We start from the raw sequence: 17,309 nt of genomic DNA, 5'->3' as shown, positions 1-17,309 counted from the left end.
GTCATCGACTGTGCAGTCTGGCACCAGATTGCTATAACATAATGATGTTGTTAGCTGATATGTAAATTACCTATCCAGGCGTTGTACGATTTGACATGCGTCAGCAATGTCTGAGCAAAGGAACACGACCAAAGGTAGGTGCTGTACCCTAGCCAACCTACATTGGATTTGAGAGTTTGAATTGTCTAGACGTGTCTTTGGCTTCCCGCTTGATTTTGAATGAAATTTGTCCGCTGTTCCGATTGGCTGCTGCAGCTCTGTAATTGGATGACCTTATTTGTCTGTGTCCTGGTTCAACCGAGGCACCAGGTTAACTTTGGTCCTGTTCCCCTGCTCAGACATTGCATGCATCAACCAATGGTCGGGTGCCATGTCATTGACTGTGCCATCAGGCACCAGATCGCTATAACATGTGGGGCGTGTTCCTCTGCCCAAGCGTTGCTGACACCTGTCAGATCTTACAATGCCTGGATAGATATTTTACATCTCAGCTAACCATATCATATGTTATACTAACCTGTCAGTCGATGACGTGGCACACAACCATTGGTTGATGCATGCAACGTCTGAGCAGTGGAACGCGACCACGATGTGGTTGTCCGATAGGTAAAATACCTATCCAGGCATTGTAAGATCTGGCATGTGTCAGCAACGTCTGAGCAGGGGAACATGACCAGTGACTTCATTCGTTTTGTAAAGCGGCGTCCTCTCATGCATGAGCGCAGACACAGTCAGGTAGAAATATTAACTGGAAAAACAACATGTCATTATGTTATTTGGGCAAATTATTCCAGAGCTAATTGAAATCAAATGTCTGCTAATTAAACATAAATCTGATAATCCAATTTCGGTAGGCATATGGGGTTGTTGTTGCATAGGCTAATAGGTTTGTTGCAAAGGTTTTCAATCTGTAATTTTGCAAACAAGCCTTAAGTCAAGTGATTTAGAATGGTAACATCCAAGTAAATCCTTTGAAGAAAATGTGTGTGCTTGCTTCAGTTGTCTAAAGAATGAATTCGGTATTTGACTGTAATCCATTGTTCAGATTTCTGTTTCATTTTATCTGTCCCTCCACACCATCTCAAGCTATTTAAGACGTTCAGTAATTTTCGCATGTAAAACCCCTCTTAGTAAACCTAGGCCTAATTTGGTCACATGGAGCTGAGTGACGGCCATATTGGAAAACTGCTGCCCTGTGTAGGGCTGGGTAATTATGCAATGGGGCTTATAGCTGGACATATTTATTGAGACTTTTGCTGGCTTTCTGTAAAGGTTAAGTGGTCTCATCATAAAGGCATTTTGTGAAAATGGGTTTACCCTCTGCTGGATTCTGCATTTCTATAGAATTATAGTGGTTCTACATGCCAGTTGTCGCTACTAGCCACACTGGTCCATTGCCATAACAACAGCATCGCTGACTAATAGGTCCCAGAAAATAACAGTCTCTGCAAAGCAAGAAAGTTGAATAAAATGACTCTGCCAGTTGTCTGGGTGGTTGGTCCTTATGCAGCAGGTTTGTCGTTTTTAGTTTAGGGTGTAATTTGCTCCAGGCCTGACAGTTTGCCTTTCAACTAATCTATTTGGTGTTCCAACCCTTGGGAGACTATGAGAAAGGAGTGGGCCACCTGACCAATGCTTGTGTGCTGGAAACCCCAGAAGCTCCTCCAGTAGACTCTACCACCTCCTGTGTTCCAGATCTAGCTAAAACTGCCCACCATTAGCTAGGTGAGGATGTACTCCCATTGGAAGCAAGGTTTGGAGTACCACCAACTGGTGGGCCAGTTCCTGCTCCTGTGGTTGATCGACCTGTCCCAGTTCCTGCTCCTGTGGTTGATCGACCTGTCCCAGTTCCTGCTCCTGTGGTTGATCGACATGTCCCAGTTTCTGGCTGACAAACATATCCATTCACCTGTGTCTGGTAGACCACTAACCCCTCCTAATCGACAAGCAGACGGCAAGCCATGCCCTTTGGTTACTGAGCTAAGCCCCCCCACCTCCAGAACCACCAGCTTAGTATTCCACAGGCAGCCAGGGGTCCAATGCCATGCCACTGCCTGCAGTCCCCTGATGGGGCAGCGCTAAGCCCCTCTGCCTCCACCTACACCCCCAACCTCTCAGAACTGCTAATGAACAGAATTTTCCTTTTTGATATATGTTCCGTATTTGGGAATGGCTGTAGGAAATTCCCACCACTATACTTGACTGACTTTCCCCATTACCCAATCCCCATCCAGTTCCTGCAGCAGAGGCGGGACTTCCTCCGCACCCTTTAAATAGACTCACCTATGGCTAATCAGTGTGGCGGTCTGGCAAACTGTTCAGTTCAGTTGTGTTGTTAGCTTTATTCCTTTTCAACTTCTCATTTACCTTTTGGATGAGTTATATTCAACGCAATATTGTATGGCTTAATCTTGTATCTTTGATTTGATCACATTTATTATGATTGTTAGCCTAATTGATTGTTGCCATGTGCTCTTTATACCTCAGTAACTCCTTTACCTTAGTATGTACAGTGGGGAAAAAAGTATTTAGTCAGCCACCAATTGTGCAAGTTCTCCCACTTAAAAAGATGAGAGAGGCCTGTAATTTTCATCATAGGTACACGTCAACTATGACAGACAAAATGAGAAAAGAAAATCCAGAAAATCACATTGTAGGATTTTTAATGTATTTATTTGCAAATTATGGAGGAAAATAAGTATTTGGTCAATAACAAAAGTTTCTCAATACTTTGTTATATACCCTTTGTTGGCAATGACACATGTCAAACGTTTTCTGTAAGTCTTCACAAGGTTTTCACACACTGTTGCTGGTATTTTGGCCCATTCCTCCATGCAGATCTCCTCTAGAGCAGTGATGTTTTGGGGCTGTCGCTGGGCAACACGGACTTTCAACTCCCTCCAAAGATTTTCTATGGGGTTGAGATCTGGAGACTGGCTAGGCCACTCCAGGACCTTGAAATGCTTCTTACGAAGCCACTCCTTCGTTGCCCGGGCGGTGTGTTTGGGATCAGGGGCGGTGTGTTCATTAGGGCGATATGGGCGACGCACTGCCAAACGGGAAAAGGAAGGGATTTTTTTTCTAATCAATTATATCACGGCAACAGTAGTTATCAGTGTTCTAATCTAGACGTCTGATCTGCCACTAAATGTCCAATCAGGCTAAAGTCGTGCTTCAAATGGCCCCGACCCTTTTGGGGCGATTTCAGTCAGGTTGAAAATCGCCCCAGAAGTCTCTCATAGCCTGTCATGTAAAATCAATTTTTTTCAAATATCAGAGCTTTCAATACAATCTCTATGGGTTTCTGAGGGCTTGCACTTACGCGCTTTCGTCATACGTAACATAACCATGAACGTAACTAAGAAAAGAGCGGGTAGCAGCGTCAATCAATTCACGTACTACTATCAAGATGGCTAGCGTTCAGTGCAACTCGATTGTCTCTTTGAAAGAAGTTCACATCAAAGACCATTCAAAACGAGCTACTGGAGTGTATGCTAGCGGTCATGAGGGAACATATTGTGGAGGAGGTGAAGTCGGCGAACTTCGTAGCTATCCAAGCTGACGAGACCACGGACGTTTCTACACAGACACAGCTGGTGCTTGTGCTGAGGTACATAGATAACAACCACAAAGTGCAGGAGCGCTTTTTTGAGTTCCTTCCCATCTCGGAATCAACCTCAGTCTCAATCGCCAGTGTGCTTTTGGAGAGACTGAACGGTCTTTTTGCCGACGACGAGAAAGTCAAACTGTGGTGCACTGGCACTGTACCAGGTTCTCATGAGCTACAACCTCCAGGAGAATATAAAAAATCTGTTCATGTTCATTTTTACAAATCTATACAATTGGCCAGAATATGGTTGTTCATATTTACAAATCTATACAATTGGCCAGAATATGGTTGTTCATTTTTACAAAGCCATACAGATAGCTGTGTTTACCTTTTCTATAAATTATTTTCAAATTCTGTTTTCAGGCAAAATGTCTATCACTGTTCATTTTCACAAATCTATACAAGAGGGCAGAATATGGAAGTCTATAAAAATTTCTTATTACCAATAACTTGCATTAATGTTTTCAGTAGCCTCTATCAAAAGCTCCTGCTTGCTTGTTGTGAATTATGCTCAGGTGCACATATTTCCAATTCAACCATGAGGCAAAAAATGTGGTAAAAGCTCTTGTTAATCCTGCAATCTGAACAAATACCAAGATGCTGTATTTTCAGCTGATATTTCATTTGTTTATGGAAATGCATATTGTTTATGCAGTGTTGAGGAATGTGAAAGAACACCCTTGATTATTTTTACTGTGATAACTTATTTTGCTTTTGTAAGCCAACACTTTTGAGATCAGTCAATAAATGCTTCTGGCATTGACTTATATGCTGCCCCTGTCTTCATGTTGTTGCTGGACATATCTTTTTTAAAATGTGTGTAGGTCACCTAAATCATCAGAAAAATTGCCCCCCCTGAGAATTTTTTCAGGAGCCGCCACTGTTTGGGATCATTGTCATGCTGAAAGACCCAGCCACGTTTCATCTTCAATGCCCTTGCTGATGGAAGGAGGTTTTCACCCAAAATCTCACGATACATGGCCCCATTCATTCTTTCCTTTATACGGATCAGTCGTCCTGGTCCCTTTGCAGAAAAACAGCCCCAAAGCATGATGTTTCCACCCCCATGCTTCACAGTAGGTATGGTGTTCTTTGGATGCAACTCAGCATTCTTTGTCCTCCAACCACGACGAGTTGAGTTTTGAGCAAAAAGTTCTATTTTGGTTTCATCTGACCATATGACATTCTCCCAATCCTCTTCTGGATCATCCAAATGCACTCTAGCAAACTTCAGACGAGCCTGGACATGTACTGGCTTAAGCAGGGGGACACGTCTGGCACTGCAGGATTTGAGTCCCTGGCGGCGTAGTGTGTTACTGATGGTAGGCTTTGTTACTTTGGTCTCAGCTCTCTGCAGGTCATTCACTAGGTTCCCCCGTGTGGTTCTGGGATTTTTGCGATCATTTTGACCCCACAGGGTGAGATCTTGCGTGGAGCCCCAGATCGAGGGAGATTATCAGTGGTCTTGTATGTCTTCCATTTCCTAATAATTGCTCCCACAGTTGATTTCTTCAAACCAAGCTGCTTACCTATTGCAGATTCAGTCTTCCCAGCCTGGTGCAGGTCTACAATTTTGTTTCTGGTGTCCTTTGACAGCTCTTTGGTCTTGGCCATAGTGGAGTTTGGAGTGTGACTGTTTGAGGTTGTGGACAGGTGTCTTTTATACTGATAACAAGTTCAAACAGGTGCCATTAATCCAGGTAAAGAGTGGAGGACAGAGGAGCCTCTTAAAGAAGAAGTTACAGGTTGTGAGAGCCAGAAATCTTGCTTGTTTGTAGGTGACCAAATACTTATTTTCCACCATAATTTGCAAATAAATTCATTAAAAATCCTACAATGTGATTTTCTGGAGAAAAAAAATCTCAATTTGTCTGTCATAGTTGACGTGTACCTATGATGAAAATTACAGGCCTCTCTCATCTTTTTAAGTGGGAGAACTTGCACAATTGGTGGCTGACTAAATACTTTTTTCCCCCACTGTATTTTGTATATATTCATTCACTTACTTACATGCTGTTTCATACAGTATATATTGTAGTCATTATTCTGCTATATTGAGAGTATACATTTGGGTTTATTTGTATTCTTATAGTTTGACTACCATGTATGTTCTTTACCTTGTTTATATAGTTGAAGTCGGAAGTTTACATACACTTAGGTTGGAGTCATTAAAACTTGTTTCTCAACCACTCCACAAATTTCTTGTTAACAAACTATGGTTTTGTGCATGACACAAGTAATTTTTCCAACAATTGTTTACAGACAAATTATTTCACTTATAATTCACTGTATCACAATTCCAGTGGGTCAGAAGTTTACATACACTAAGTTGACTGTGCCTTTAAACAGCTTGGAAAATTCCAGAAAATGATGTCATGGCTTTAGAAGCTTCTGATAGGCTAATTGCCATCATTTGAGTGAATTGGAGCTGTACCTGTGGATGTATTTCAAGGCCTACCTTCAAACTCAGTGCCTCTTTACTTGACATCATGGGAAAATCAAAAGAAATCAGCCAAGACCTCAGGAAAAAATTGTAGACCTCCACAAGTCTGGTTCATCCTTGGGAGCAATTTCCAAATGCCTGAAGGTACCACGTTCATCTATACAAACAATAGTATGCAAGTATAAACACCATGGGACCATTCAGCCATCATACCGCTCAGGAAGGAGACCCGTTCTATCTCCTATAGATTAACGTATTTTGGTGCGAAAAGTGCAAATCAATCCCAGAACAACAGCAAAGGACCTTGTGAAGATGCTGGAGGAAACAGGTACAAAAGGATCTATACCACAGTAAAAACAAGTCCTATTTCGACATAACCTGAAAGGCCGCTCAGCAAGAAAGAAGCCACTGCTCCAAAACCGCCATAAAAAAGCCAGACTACGGTTTGCAACTGCATTGGGGACAAAGATCGTACTTTTTGGAGAAATGTCCTCTGGTCTGATGAAACAAAAATAGAACTGTTTGGCCATAATGACCATCGTTATGTTTGGAGGAAAACGGTGCCTTGCAAGCTGAAGAACCGTGAAGCATGGGGGTGGCAGCATCATGCTGTGGGGGTGCTTTGCTGCAGGAGGGACTGGTGCACTTCACAAAATAGATGGCATCTTGAGGAAGGAAAATTACGTGGATATATTGAAGCAACATCTCAAGACATCAGTCAGGAAGTTAAAACTTGGTCGCAAATGGTTCTTCCAAATGGACAACGACCCCAAGTATACTTCCAAAGTTGTGTCAAAATGGCTTAAGGACAACAAAGTCAAGGTATTGGAGTGGCCATCACAAAGCCCTGACCTCAATCGTATAGAACATTTGTGGGCAGAACTGAAAAAGCGTGTGTGAGCAAGGAGGCCTACAAACCTGACTCCAGCTCTCAGTAGGAATGGGCCAAAATTCACCCAACTTATTGTGGGAAGCTTGTGGAAGGCTACCCGAAACGTTTGACGCAAGTTAAAGAATTGTAAAGGCAATGCTACCAAATACTAATTGAGTGTATGTAAACTTCTGACCCACTGGGAATGTGATGAAAGAAGTAAAATCTGAAATCAATCATTCTATCTACTATTATTCTGACATTTCACATTCTTAAAATAAAGTGGTTATCCTATCTGTGTTATGATTTACCAGTATTAGAACCCAAATGCAGACAAGTACACCAAGCCAGAGAAGGTTTAACAGGTTTATTTAAAATGTTCAATAGTCCAGGTTTCCAATAATAGGGGAAGAGCAAGTCCAGGTTACAGGGAGGGTAACAGATCCAGGTCAGGGCAGGTGTGGTACCGTAATGTCCTAGTGTCCGTGGTGAGTCCAAAAGAGAGGTCCGGTAGTGGAGAGCAGGATGGTGGTGGCAGGAGTGAAGTGGAGGCAGGAGTCAGGTTCCAAATATCTGTGGCACAGGAGAAAAAGTAAATAGAACAGGCCAAAACACAAAGAGCAAAAATAAACAGGTTGAGTCGGCAGCGAGACTAACATGGTCATCTTGACTATGATCTGACGATGAGTGGTAAGTTTGACCGGGTCTTAAAGGCTGAGGTGATTATGGTGAATGAGCTGCAGCTGGAACCCTGACTCCCGCACACCAGACTTCACTCCTGCAATCAAGGACAGACAGAGGGGAGGGAGAGAGCAGAGAGAGAGCTACCTAGCAGCAGTAGGCCTAACAGTACCCCCCCTCTACGGACGCCACCTGGCGGCCGACGGGGTTTATCGGGATGTAACCTATGAAACTCTCGGACCAGAGCAGGATCCACAATGAAGCTCCTGGGCACCCAGGAACGTTCCTCAGGACCATAACCCTCCCAATCCACCAGGTACTGGAAACCACGACCCCGGCGGCGAACATCCAGAAGTCGCCGGACAGTGTAGACCGGACCCCCACCCACGATCCTGAGCGGAGGAGGGGGACGAGAGGGCGGGCACAGAGGGCTAACCGACACAGGCTTAATCTGGGAAACATGAAAGGTGGCATGAACCCGTAGGGAGGCAGGAAGCTGTAGCTTAACCGCGCAGGGGTTAACAATAGACAGTATCTTGAACGGTCCTATAAAACGAGGCGCCATCTTCTTAGACTCCACCTTCAATGGAAGGTCCCGTGACTTCAGCCATACCTCTTGACCAGGAGAGTAACCGGGAGCCTGGGACCGGTGACGGTTGGCTTGCCTCTGCATGTACGCCCGAAGCTCGGGACAGAGCTACCCTGGCCTTCCTCCAGACCTTGAAGCAGCGGCGCATGTGGGACTGCACCGAGGGTACCGCCAGTTCCCTCTCTTGAGAAGGGAACAGGGGAGGTTGATAACCCAGAGCACACAGAAAAGGAGACAAACCAGAGGAAGCGTTAGTCAAGGTGTTATGAGCATATTCCACCCAGGGGAGCATGGAGCTCCATGACCCAGGGTTAGACCCTGTGACACAGCGAAGAGCGGTCTCCATCTCCTGGTTCGCTCTCTCGGCTTGCCCGTTGGTCTGGGGGTGATATCCAGAGGACAGGCTGGATGTAATGCCCAAAGCTTTACAGAAAGCTTTCCACACCTGGGAGACAAACTGGGGACCCCTGTCAGAGACAATATCCGTGGGTAGACCATGAGAGCGGAACACATGTTCAACCAAAATATCAGCCGTCTCTCTGGCAGTGGGCAGTTTAGGTAGGGCCAAAAAATGAGCGAACTTAGAAAAACGATCAATCACCGTAAGAATTACAGTCTTTCCAGACGAGGGGGAAGTCCAGTGACAAAATCCATAGCGATATGCGACCAGGGCCGGCTGGGTATAGGTAGAGGTCGTAGATGACCAGCGCTGGCCTGGGTGGAGTTCTTACTTCGTGCACATACCGTACAAGCAGCAATGAAGGCTCGAGTGTCCGCCTCCATCGTGGCCCACCAGAACTTCCGTCGCACAAAGTCAAGGGTCCGCGAAACTCCAGGGTGACAGGTAAGGGGAGACGAGTGAGCCCACTGAAGTACCTGGGAGCGAGCAGACTCAGGGACAAACATCCGGTTAGGAGGACCCCTCCCAGGGTCAGCTTGATGATGTTGAGCCTGTCTAACAATCCCCTCGATGTCACATGTGACGACCGCAATACTGCAGGTAGGAGGCAAAATGGGTTCAGGGTTACTACCAGTATCAACAGCCGAATGAACACGAGACAGGGCGTCAGGCTTGACGTTGCGTGACCCAGGACGGTAAGACAGAGAAAAATTTAATCTCCCAAAAAATAGTGCCCACCTGGCTTGACGGGGGTTGAGCTGCTTCGCTGACTGGAGGTAAGCCAGATTCTTATGATCCGTCCAAACGATGAAGGGTTGTTCCGCCCCCTCCAACCAATGTCGCCACTCCTCGAGAGCCAGCTTAACGGCGAGCAGTTCACGATTGCCAACATCATAATTCCTCTCTGCCTGAGAAAGTTTCCTTGAGAGAAAAGCACAGGGATGCAGTTTGTTATCTTCAGGAGAACGCTGTGACAACACCGCACCTACCCCAGTGTCGGATGCATCCACCTCCACGACAAACTGGCGGTCGGGGTCCGGCTGCATCAGAATGGGAGCCGAGGCGGCGATGTTTCAGTTCTTCGAACGCTGATTCGGCCCCTTCATTCCAAGCGAACGGTCGTGAGATGGAGGTGAGAGCGGTGAGTGGCGCCGCAATGCGGCTGTAGTCCTTGATGAACCTCCTAGAGAAGTTCGCAAACCCCAGAAATCGTTGAAGTTGTTTTGCGGGTAGAGGGGCTGGCCAGTCCGTGACAGCAGAGATCTTAGCTGGGTCCATCCGCAACTCCCCCTGAGCGATGATGTAACCCAAAAAAAAGAGGTCTCAGACACATGAAATTCACATTTCTCCATCTTCACAAACAGTTTGTTCTCCAACAACCTTTGCAACACCTGGCGCACATGCAGTTCATGTTCCTGGGAGGACTCTGAGAAAATCAAGATATCATCCAGATAGACAAAAACAAACCGATTCAACATGTCCCGAAGGACATCATTGACTAGTGCCTGAAAAACAGCAGGGGCATTAGACAACCCAAAAGGCATAACCAGATACTCAAAATGTCCCAAGGGTGTGTTGAAGGCAGTCTTCCATTCATCACCTTTACGAATGCGCACCAGGTGATACGCATTTCGTAGATCCAGTTTCGTAAAGATGGTAGCACCATGAAGGAGGGGAAAAGCAGAATTAATCAAAGGCAGAGAATACTTGTTCTTAATGGTGATGTTGTTAAGTCCACGGTAATCAATACAGGGTCTGAGGGTCTTATCCTTCTTAGCAACAAAAAAGAATCCCGCTCCTACAGGTGACGAGGAAGGACGCATAATACCTGCCGCCAAGGAGTCCCGAATGTAGTTCTCCATAGCCTCCGTCTCCGGCCGGGAGAGATTGTACAGGCGACTGCTGGGGAGCGGGGCTCCTGGCTGGAGGTCAATGGCACAGTCGTAAGGGCCGGTGAGGAGGAAGAGAAGTAGCTCTGTGTTTGCAGAAAACGGATGCCAGGTCATGATACACGTCAGGAACATTAGAAAGATCCATGGACTCCAGTGGAGGTCGAGGCACAGTACTGGCAGGAGTCAGAGCAGAACACAAACAATTCACATGACAAAATGTGCTCCATGAAACAATTCTACCTGTCACCCAATCAATGTGTGGATTGTGTCTTATGAGCCAGGGGATACCAAGGACCAGAGGGGTCTGTGGGCAGTCGATAATATGGAATTGAATGTTCTCCTGATGATTTCCCGACACTCTAAGACAAACAGGAACAGTCTGATGGGTAATATGGGTCAACAATTGTCCATTCAGACCCTTAGCCTGCAGCGGACAGTCCATAGGAACAGTCTCCAAATCCATTTGTTGAGCCCACTCTCTATCCAAAAAGCTTTCGTCTGCACCAGAGTCAATCAGCGCACTAACAGAGAGATTCTGGAACTGCCACTGGAGGGATGCCTGGAGCAGAATGCGGGGAGAAGAGGAAGAATCCGCTGCTCGGCTCACCAAAACTTCTCCCATTAATGATGAGCCGGCCCTTTCCCGGACGAACTGGGCAGGAAGGAACGAAATGACCAGCTTCTCCACAATACAGGCAGACCCGAGCCTGAATGCGACGTGCACGCTCCTCTGAGGACAACCGTGCACGACCCACCTCCATGGCGTCGGGTTCAGTGCTCCTCGTATCGACTCGGGAAGACACGGCTTTCTCCGTAGGGGAAGATGCGGGGAGGAGTTTGTTGATGACAGACAGGTTGCTTGGAACTAACACTCCTCTCCCGGCGGCGCTCCCGAATCCGATTATCCAACCTGATGGTGAGTGAAATAAGATTATCCAGCGTAGGCGATTCATCATATGACACCAATTCATCTTTTAAAGTCTCAGACAAAGCATTGATGAACACTCCTTGTAATGCCTCGTCATTCCAACCACTCACTGCTGCTAAAGTCTGAAACTCCACTGCCATCTCCGCCACACTGCGAGCCCCCTGCCGAAGAGAAAACAACCGTTTCGCAGCCTCCTTGCCTCGTACGGGGTGGTCAAAAACCTTCCTCATCTCAGTGGTGAAGGCAACGTAAGCGTTGCAAATGTCTGACTGACTCTCCCAGACCGCGGATCCCCAGGCACGAGCGGAACCGCTAGTAGAGTTGATAAGGTAGGCAATACGGGCTCTTTCTGAGGCGTAGGTGAGGGGCTGTTGTTCAAACACTAACGAGCATTGAGTCAAAAAATCGCCACAGGTTCCCATGTTCCCGTCATAGCGCTCTGGAGCAGGAACAAAAGGCTCTCTGATCTGGGCTGAAGGGGTAGTAAGGGCAGACACTTGATTGGTGAGTAATTGAACCTGATTAAGCAGCACCTGACTGTCCTCAGCAATCGTCTTAAACAGGGTATCATGTTGGCCAAGTAAAATGCCCTGATTGGCTATGGCAGTCCAAATTTGAGTGCACTCTGGGGTGGTATCCAAGCTACTGTCTGCTGGGTTCATGATGGTCAGATCATACTGTTATGATTTACCAGTATTAGAACCCAAATGCAGACAAGTACACCAAGCCAGAGAAGGTTTAACAGGTTTATTTAAAATGTTCAATAGTCCAGGTTTCCAATAATAGGGGAAGAGCAAGTCCAGGTTACAGGGAGGGTAACAGATCCAGGTCAGGGCAGGTGTGGTACCGTAATGTCCTAGTGTCCGTGGTGAGTCCAAAAGAGAGGTCCGGTAGTGGAGAGCAGGATGGTGGTGGCAGGAGTGAAGCGGAGGCAGGAGTCAGGTTCCAAATATCTGTGGCACAGGAGAAAAAGTAAATAGAACAGGCCAAAACACAAAGAGCAAAAATAAACAGGTTGAGTCGGCAGCGAGACTAACATGGTCATCTTGACTATGATCTGACGATGAGTGGTAAGTTTGACCGGGTCTTAAAGGCTGAGGTGATTATGGTGAATGAGCTGCAGCTGGAACCCTGACTCCCGCACACCAGACTTCACTCCTGCAATCAAGGACAGACAGAGGGGAGGGAGAGAGCAGAGAGAGAGCTACCTAGCAGCAGTAGGCCTAACAATCTGACCTAAGACAGGGAATGTTTACTAGGATTAATTGTCAGGAATAGTTAAAAACTGAGTTTAAAAGTATTTGGCTAAGCTGTATGTAAACTTCCGACTTCAACTGTAGATCAACCATCCAGAACCTTGTAACATATGTCACCCTTTCATTCCTACCATATAAACTGGACATTGGCCCTTTAACTTTGCCTCCATATCCTCCTGTGTTATCAACACCTCTCCACAGTAGCCCACACCACCAGCATGTTCACCTCAAAATACAGTCCTATCAACCACAACCCTAACAATACAAATGTTCGGTCCAGTTTTTTAAGGCCTTGCTGTTTATTAATATTTTCCTACAACAGCAAATTACAGAAGCAGTATTGAAAATAAAAGTTTTTTTTTGTTGTAAAAAAAATGTGCACAAAATTTGAATGACAGTACAAAACGAAGCAATAATAATCCAGGTAAATGGGGACATTACTATAGGACATTTTTATACCTTTTTCAATAATGAAAACATCTCAATTTGTACATTTCTGAATTATATCACAATCTGAAACTATAAAAAAGAAGAAAATTAACTTTTTTTTCAGTTTTAGATTTTCTTTACAAATGAATGCTATAAACACAAACTTCTTCAATATATTTATCAGTGCAACATTGTTTATTTTTTGTTTCCACCCTACAGTATCCTTTTCTCTAGTTACCAGACTGAGGATACTGTCCTCAAAGCTGAATGCACAAAACAGTAAGCATTGCTAAGTGGGACATCAAACCTGAAATCAACTAAAGCCAAGCTGAGAATGTGTTCACCACAGCACACGACATAGCACACGGATATAGCAGATGTCCTCCTGTTCAACATCATTATGTCTCTGATTGTTGTGGTGTAGAAAATCCAATGGGCCTTTCCAAGTCCTCCTCAGACCTGATACTGTGAGCCTCTTACTAAGTCCTTTCTACCGCACCCCTTACTTCCCCATCCAAAACTCTTTTGGAGCATTGCCATCGGTAGATCTGAAAACCAAGAGTCTCAAGAGATTTCATAGAGTTCACATTGACACCAGATATGCAACTTCAGCTGAAAAACATGTATAAAATGAACCATCAAACATTGTAGTTTCTAGTCAACCCACCTTCCCCTTTTTGAAATTGCCAGGAGTCCATTCCAGTCAGTGCAACGCAAGAGGTCCATTTAGTGTGAACGTTTATTGAAAAAGGTGTGGTTGTGGTTGAAATGCTGCGGACCGTCCAGTAGTAGTGTGTTGATAATAAACACCTCCCCAAGTAGAAAAGGTATCCAATCATCCTTTGGTAAAGACAACAGGGCGAGTGACTTGATTTGCCATGCATGATGACATCACTCGACCGCTTAGCTCTGTACCAGAGTCCTTTCCTCATGACATCAGCCCTGACATCACAAAGTTTGGCTGCTACACGTTTTATAGGCGTAAACCTAGGCCGATCATCTGTGATCATGAGTCAAATATGTGACAACACAATACAAATCTGTGATCATGATTATGAGAATCTAGCCTGCTGTGTGAATGTGAAAGCACCATTCTTCAGTAAGCCCCTAGTGAGGATTTAGATGTTGAATGACAAAGTGCATTCTAAGCTGCAAGTCATAAAAGGTAGCACTTTTTTTGTAGGACAATCCACAAATGCCTGGGAAAGGGTTGTGGGTTCGATTCCCATGGGGGGCCAGTATGAAAAAATAAAAACATATAATGTATGCACTCACTAACTGTATGTCGCTCTGGATAAGAACGTCTGCTAAATGACTAAAATGTAAAGGGGATACCTAGTCAGTTGCACAACTGAATGCATTCAACCAAAATGTGTCTTGCGCATTAAACCCCTCTGAAGGGGACTGCCTTAATCGACATCCACAGTTGTTGTGGGGGTGAACTGCCTTGCTCAAGGGCAGAACAGCAGATTTTTCCACCTTGCCAGCTCAGGGATTCGAACAAGCAACCTTTCGGTTACTGTCCCAACGCTCTAACCCGCTAGGCTACCTGCCACCCCATACCCATTGGTCAACTCCATATAGCTAAAGCAAAGCAAAAGCAATGGTTGTTTTTGGTATGCTGGCAGACAGACATTCCACATATCTTTCTCTCCTGCTGCTGTTGATATGAGAAAAGATGACAGACCCTGTGTGAGGACAGGAGGATAGGGGTGTGTGGCTGCCATATGTTAGTTAGTGTATAGAAGTTAATAACATGAATACAACTGTTTGTCTTTTTTCATTTGTGTTTATGATCACTTCTTCGTTGTCCCCTCCATGGTGTCATGAAATGGATTGCATCTAGAAAACGTTGATGACATTGACTGCTCAGTCAGTTTCAACAAGCAAGTCTTCTTTGAATGTGCACTGAATTGTCATAACAGCGGTCTATCTTCACACAGCACACAGAGTCTGCTCTCTCTTCTGGAGAGCAACGAAATTAAACAATAAAGTCACAACACTTCACTCTTCACAACAACAGTCAAACGATTGTATTTACAACACACAACCCATTGGAAAAAGGGATACTGCAGCTTTTTTTTTTACCTTTTACTTTCTTAAAAAAGGGCATTAAAATATATTAAAACTTATATACAATATTATGTATGTCTGGGACAGAGAGAGAAAAGCGCCATGGATGGATTCTATTGGATCATGTTTTGCAGACTTGATTATTAGCTAATTTAAAGCCCCTGCTTTAGTTGTCAGATCATTGTCATAACGTTGTCATAACGTTGTCAGAACGTAAGGGAGGTAAAAACACAAAATAAGATGTATTAAAGGCACTGTCAGAACCATCTACTGCCAAGGGGCGTGACCTTTACCCTTAACCTCTGATCCACACCTGTAGACAGAGGCAGAGGGCAGGGGTCAGGGGGGCAGGGGGCACACCCTGCTTCTATCCACCCATGGGGCAGTATGACCAACAACACTGTCAGTTATGGTTCATTTTGGGTTTTGATACTTCTCTTTCAACACAAAAATAACAACTTTGACTTAAAATAATAATAACAAAATGGTTTCTTCCTCCCAGAAAATGATAAATACTTTAAACATTATAATCATTAAATTGGTCTCAAAACCAGCATCTGATTGTAAAAATGAATGAAAATCAACTATAAAAATTAAAATAATCATCTAATCATCTGTACAGATTTTTTCTCCTGTGTTTAATTTTGTACAGTGTCCCCTACTGGTAGGTTCCCGTTACTGCAGCTCCTGAGAAAAGCAATGGATCAGACACAACCTCCCATTGGTTCCTGAACCTGGGCCTCCTCCAATGAGAGGCCTCCGGCAGTCCCTTTAGGTCCGGCCACTTATTGAGTCTTGGCTATGCCTACAGTCTTGTGCACGCTCACGGCACGCTGCACTCCCCAAACACACATCTCACTCCCCCTTCCCATTCACGCCTCTGTGTATGAGTTCTGTGAGTTGAGTTTGTCCTTCTTTAGCTTGACTCCATCCACCAGCTCAAAGTTATAGTTCTCCAGAGCGGATAAGTTCCTGTCGGACATGTGGCCGTGTGAGCAGGCACAGTAGAGGACGACCCCACAGATGGCCCCCAGGAAGACCCCTAGGGCGCTCATAGCGATGATGGTGATGAGGATAGGGTCCAGTGTCTTCAGCATGTTACCTGCCCCACCACTGACACCGTTGAGGATCTCATTGCTCTCCACGATCTCAGGGAAATCTGTGATGTCCACCACTACAGGAGAGAAGAAGAAGAGGGTGAGTAGACAGGCGTAATGGGACCTAGAAGGACAACATTTATTTCATATTCAACCATCCCACTATTCAGAGAAATCTACAGCTTTGTAGATAGCTGTTGCATATGTTTGCACAATGCTTTTTTTGCTTATTTTTCAACACTAAATTCCTAAGCTGTGTGTTACAGAGAAGAGAGAGTGAGGAAGACGTTGAGCAGATGGACGTATTAGTGAAATCTACAGTGATCTCAAACATTTTCTATCAATATGTAATGTGACTTACTGATTTCATTGAATCTGTCTTCAGGCAGCATGGACTCTGTAGGAACATCAGGATCTGTTGAGGAAGACAGAGAGATAGTTAGAAGTCCTTCCCTCCAGCACAATAGTAGAAAAATCATCTCACTCTTTACACTGAACATGACATAGAGGGCCGGTTTCCGGGACACAGATTAAACCTAGTCCTGGACAAAAAAGCACTTTCAATGGCGAGTCTGTATTGAGTTTGCGTTTTAGTCCAGGACTATGCTTAATCTGTGTCTGCGAAACATTCCCTAAATGTTAGGCCTGTGCAGACTGGTGTTCTTATGTCACTGGTTCAAATCCGGCTTGAAGGATCAATGTAGCGACGTAACACTCACCCTTGCAGTCAGCCATGTTCAGATTGTCCAGGATCTTGATATCGTCCACAGCGATATCACCCCAACTCTTCCTCTCCACCAACCCTTCAATCACCACCTGGAAGAAAGAGAGAACAACCTTTTAATAACCTTAGAACAACCTCTCAACAACTCATTTCCCAATTAAATTTGATCATCTCTCTAATTACTAAGTAGCACTAATCAAACGAAACAGGCCCTGCAATTAAAAAAGTGTTGCATTTATACATATCAAACATACGTTGCATGACCAAAAGTATGTGGACACCTGCTTGTCGAACATCTCATTCCAAAATCATGGGC

The 17,309-nt window shown here is 44.9% G+C and overlaps 1 protein-coding gene across 1 annotated transcript in view; it reads right to left on the bottom strand.

The window, feature by feature from the left end:
* Positions 1–14,584: 14,584 nt before the first annotated feature.
* Positions 14,585–17,309, bottom strand: part of LOC121549482 (neuropilin-1a) — an 80,636-nt gene continuing 77,911 nt past the window's right edge. The window contains exons 17-19 of the mRNA XM_045210510.1: positions 16,989–17,085; positions 16,631–16,684; positions 14,585–16,346 (exon numbers count right to left, since the gene is read on the bottom strand). Coding sequence (XP_045066445.1) covers positions 16,045–16,346; positions 16,631–16,684; positions 16,989–17,085 — 453 coding nt within the window. The 3' untranslated portion in view covers positions 14,585–16,044. The remainder of the gene's footprint in view (positions 16,347–16,630; positions 16,685–16,988; positions 17,086–17,309) is intronic.

This window comes from Coregonus clupeaformis, chromosome 34 (genome assembly GCF_020615455.1).
Source record: "Coregonus clupeaformis isolate EN_2021a chromosome 34, ASM2061545v1, whole genome shotgun sequence".
Classification (NCBI taxonomy): domain Eukaryota; kingdom Metazoa; phylum Chordata; class Actinopteri; order Salmoniformes; family Salmonidae; genus Coregonus; species Coregonus clupeaformis.
This window is presented reverse-complemented; position numbering and strand designations above follow the sequence as displayed.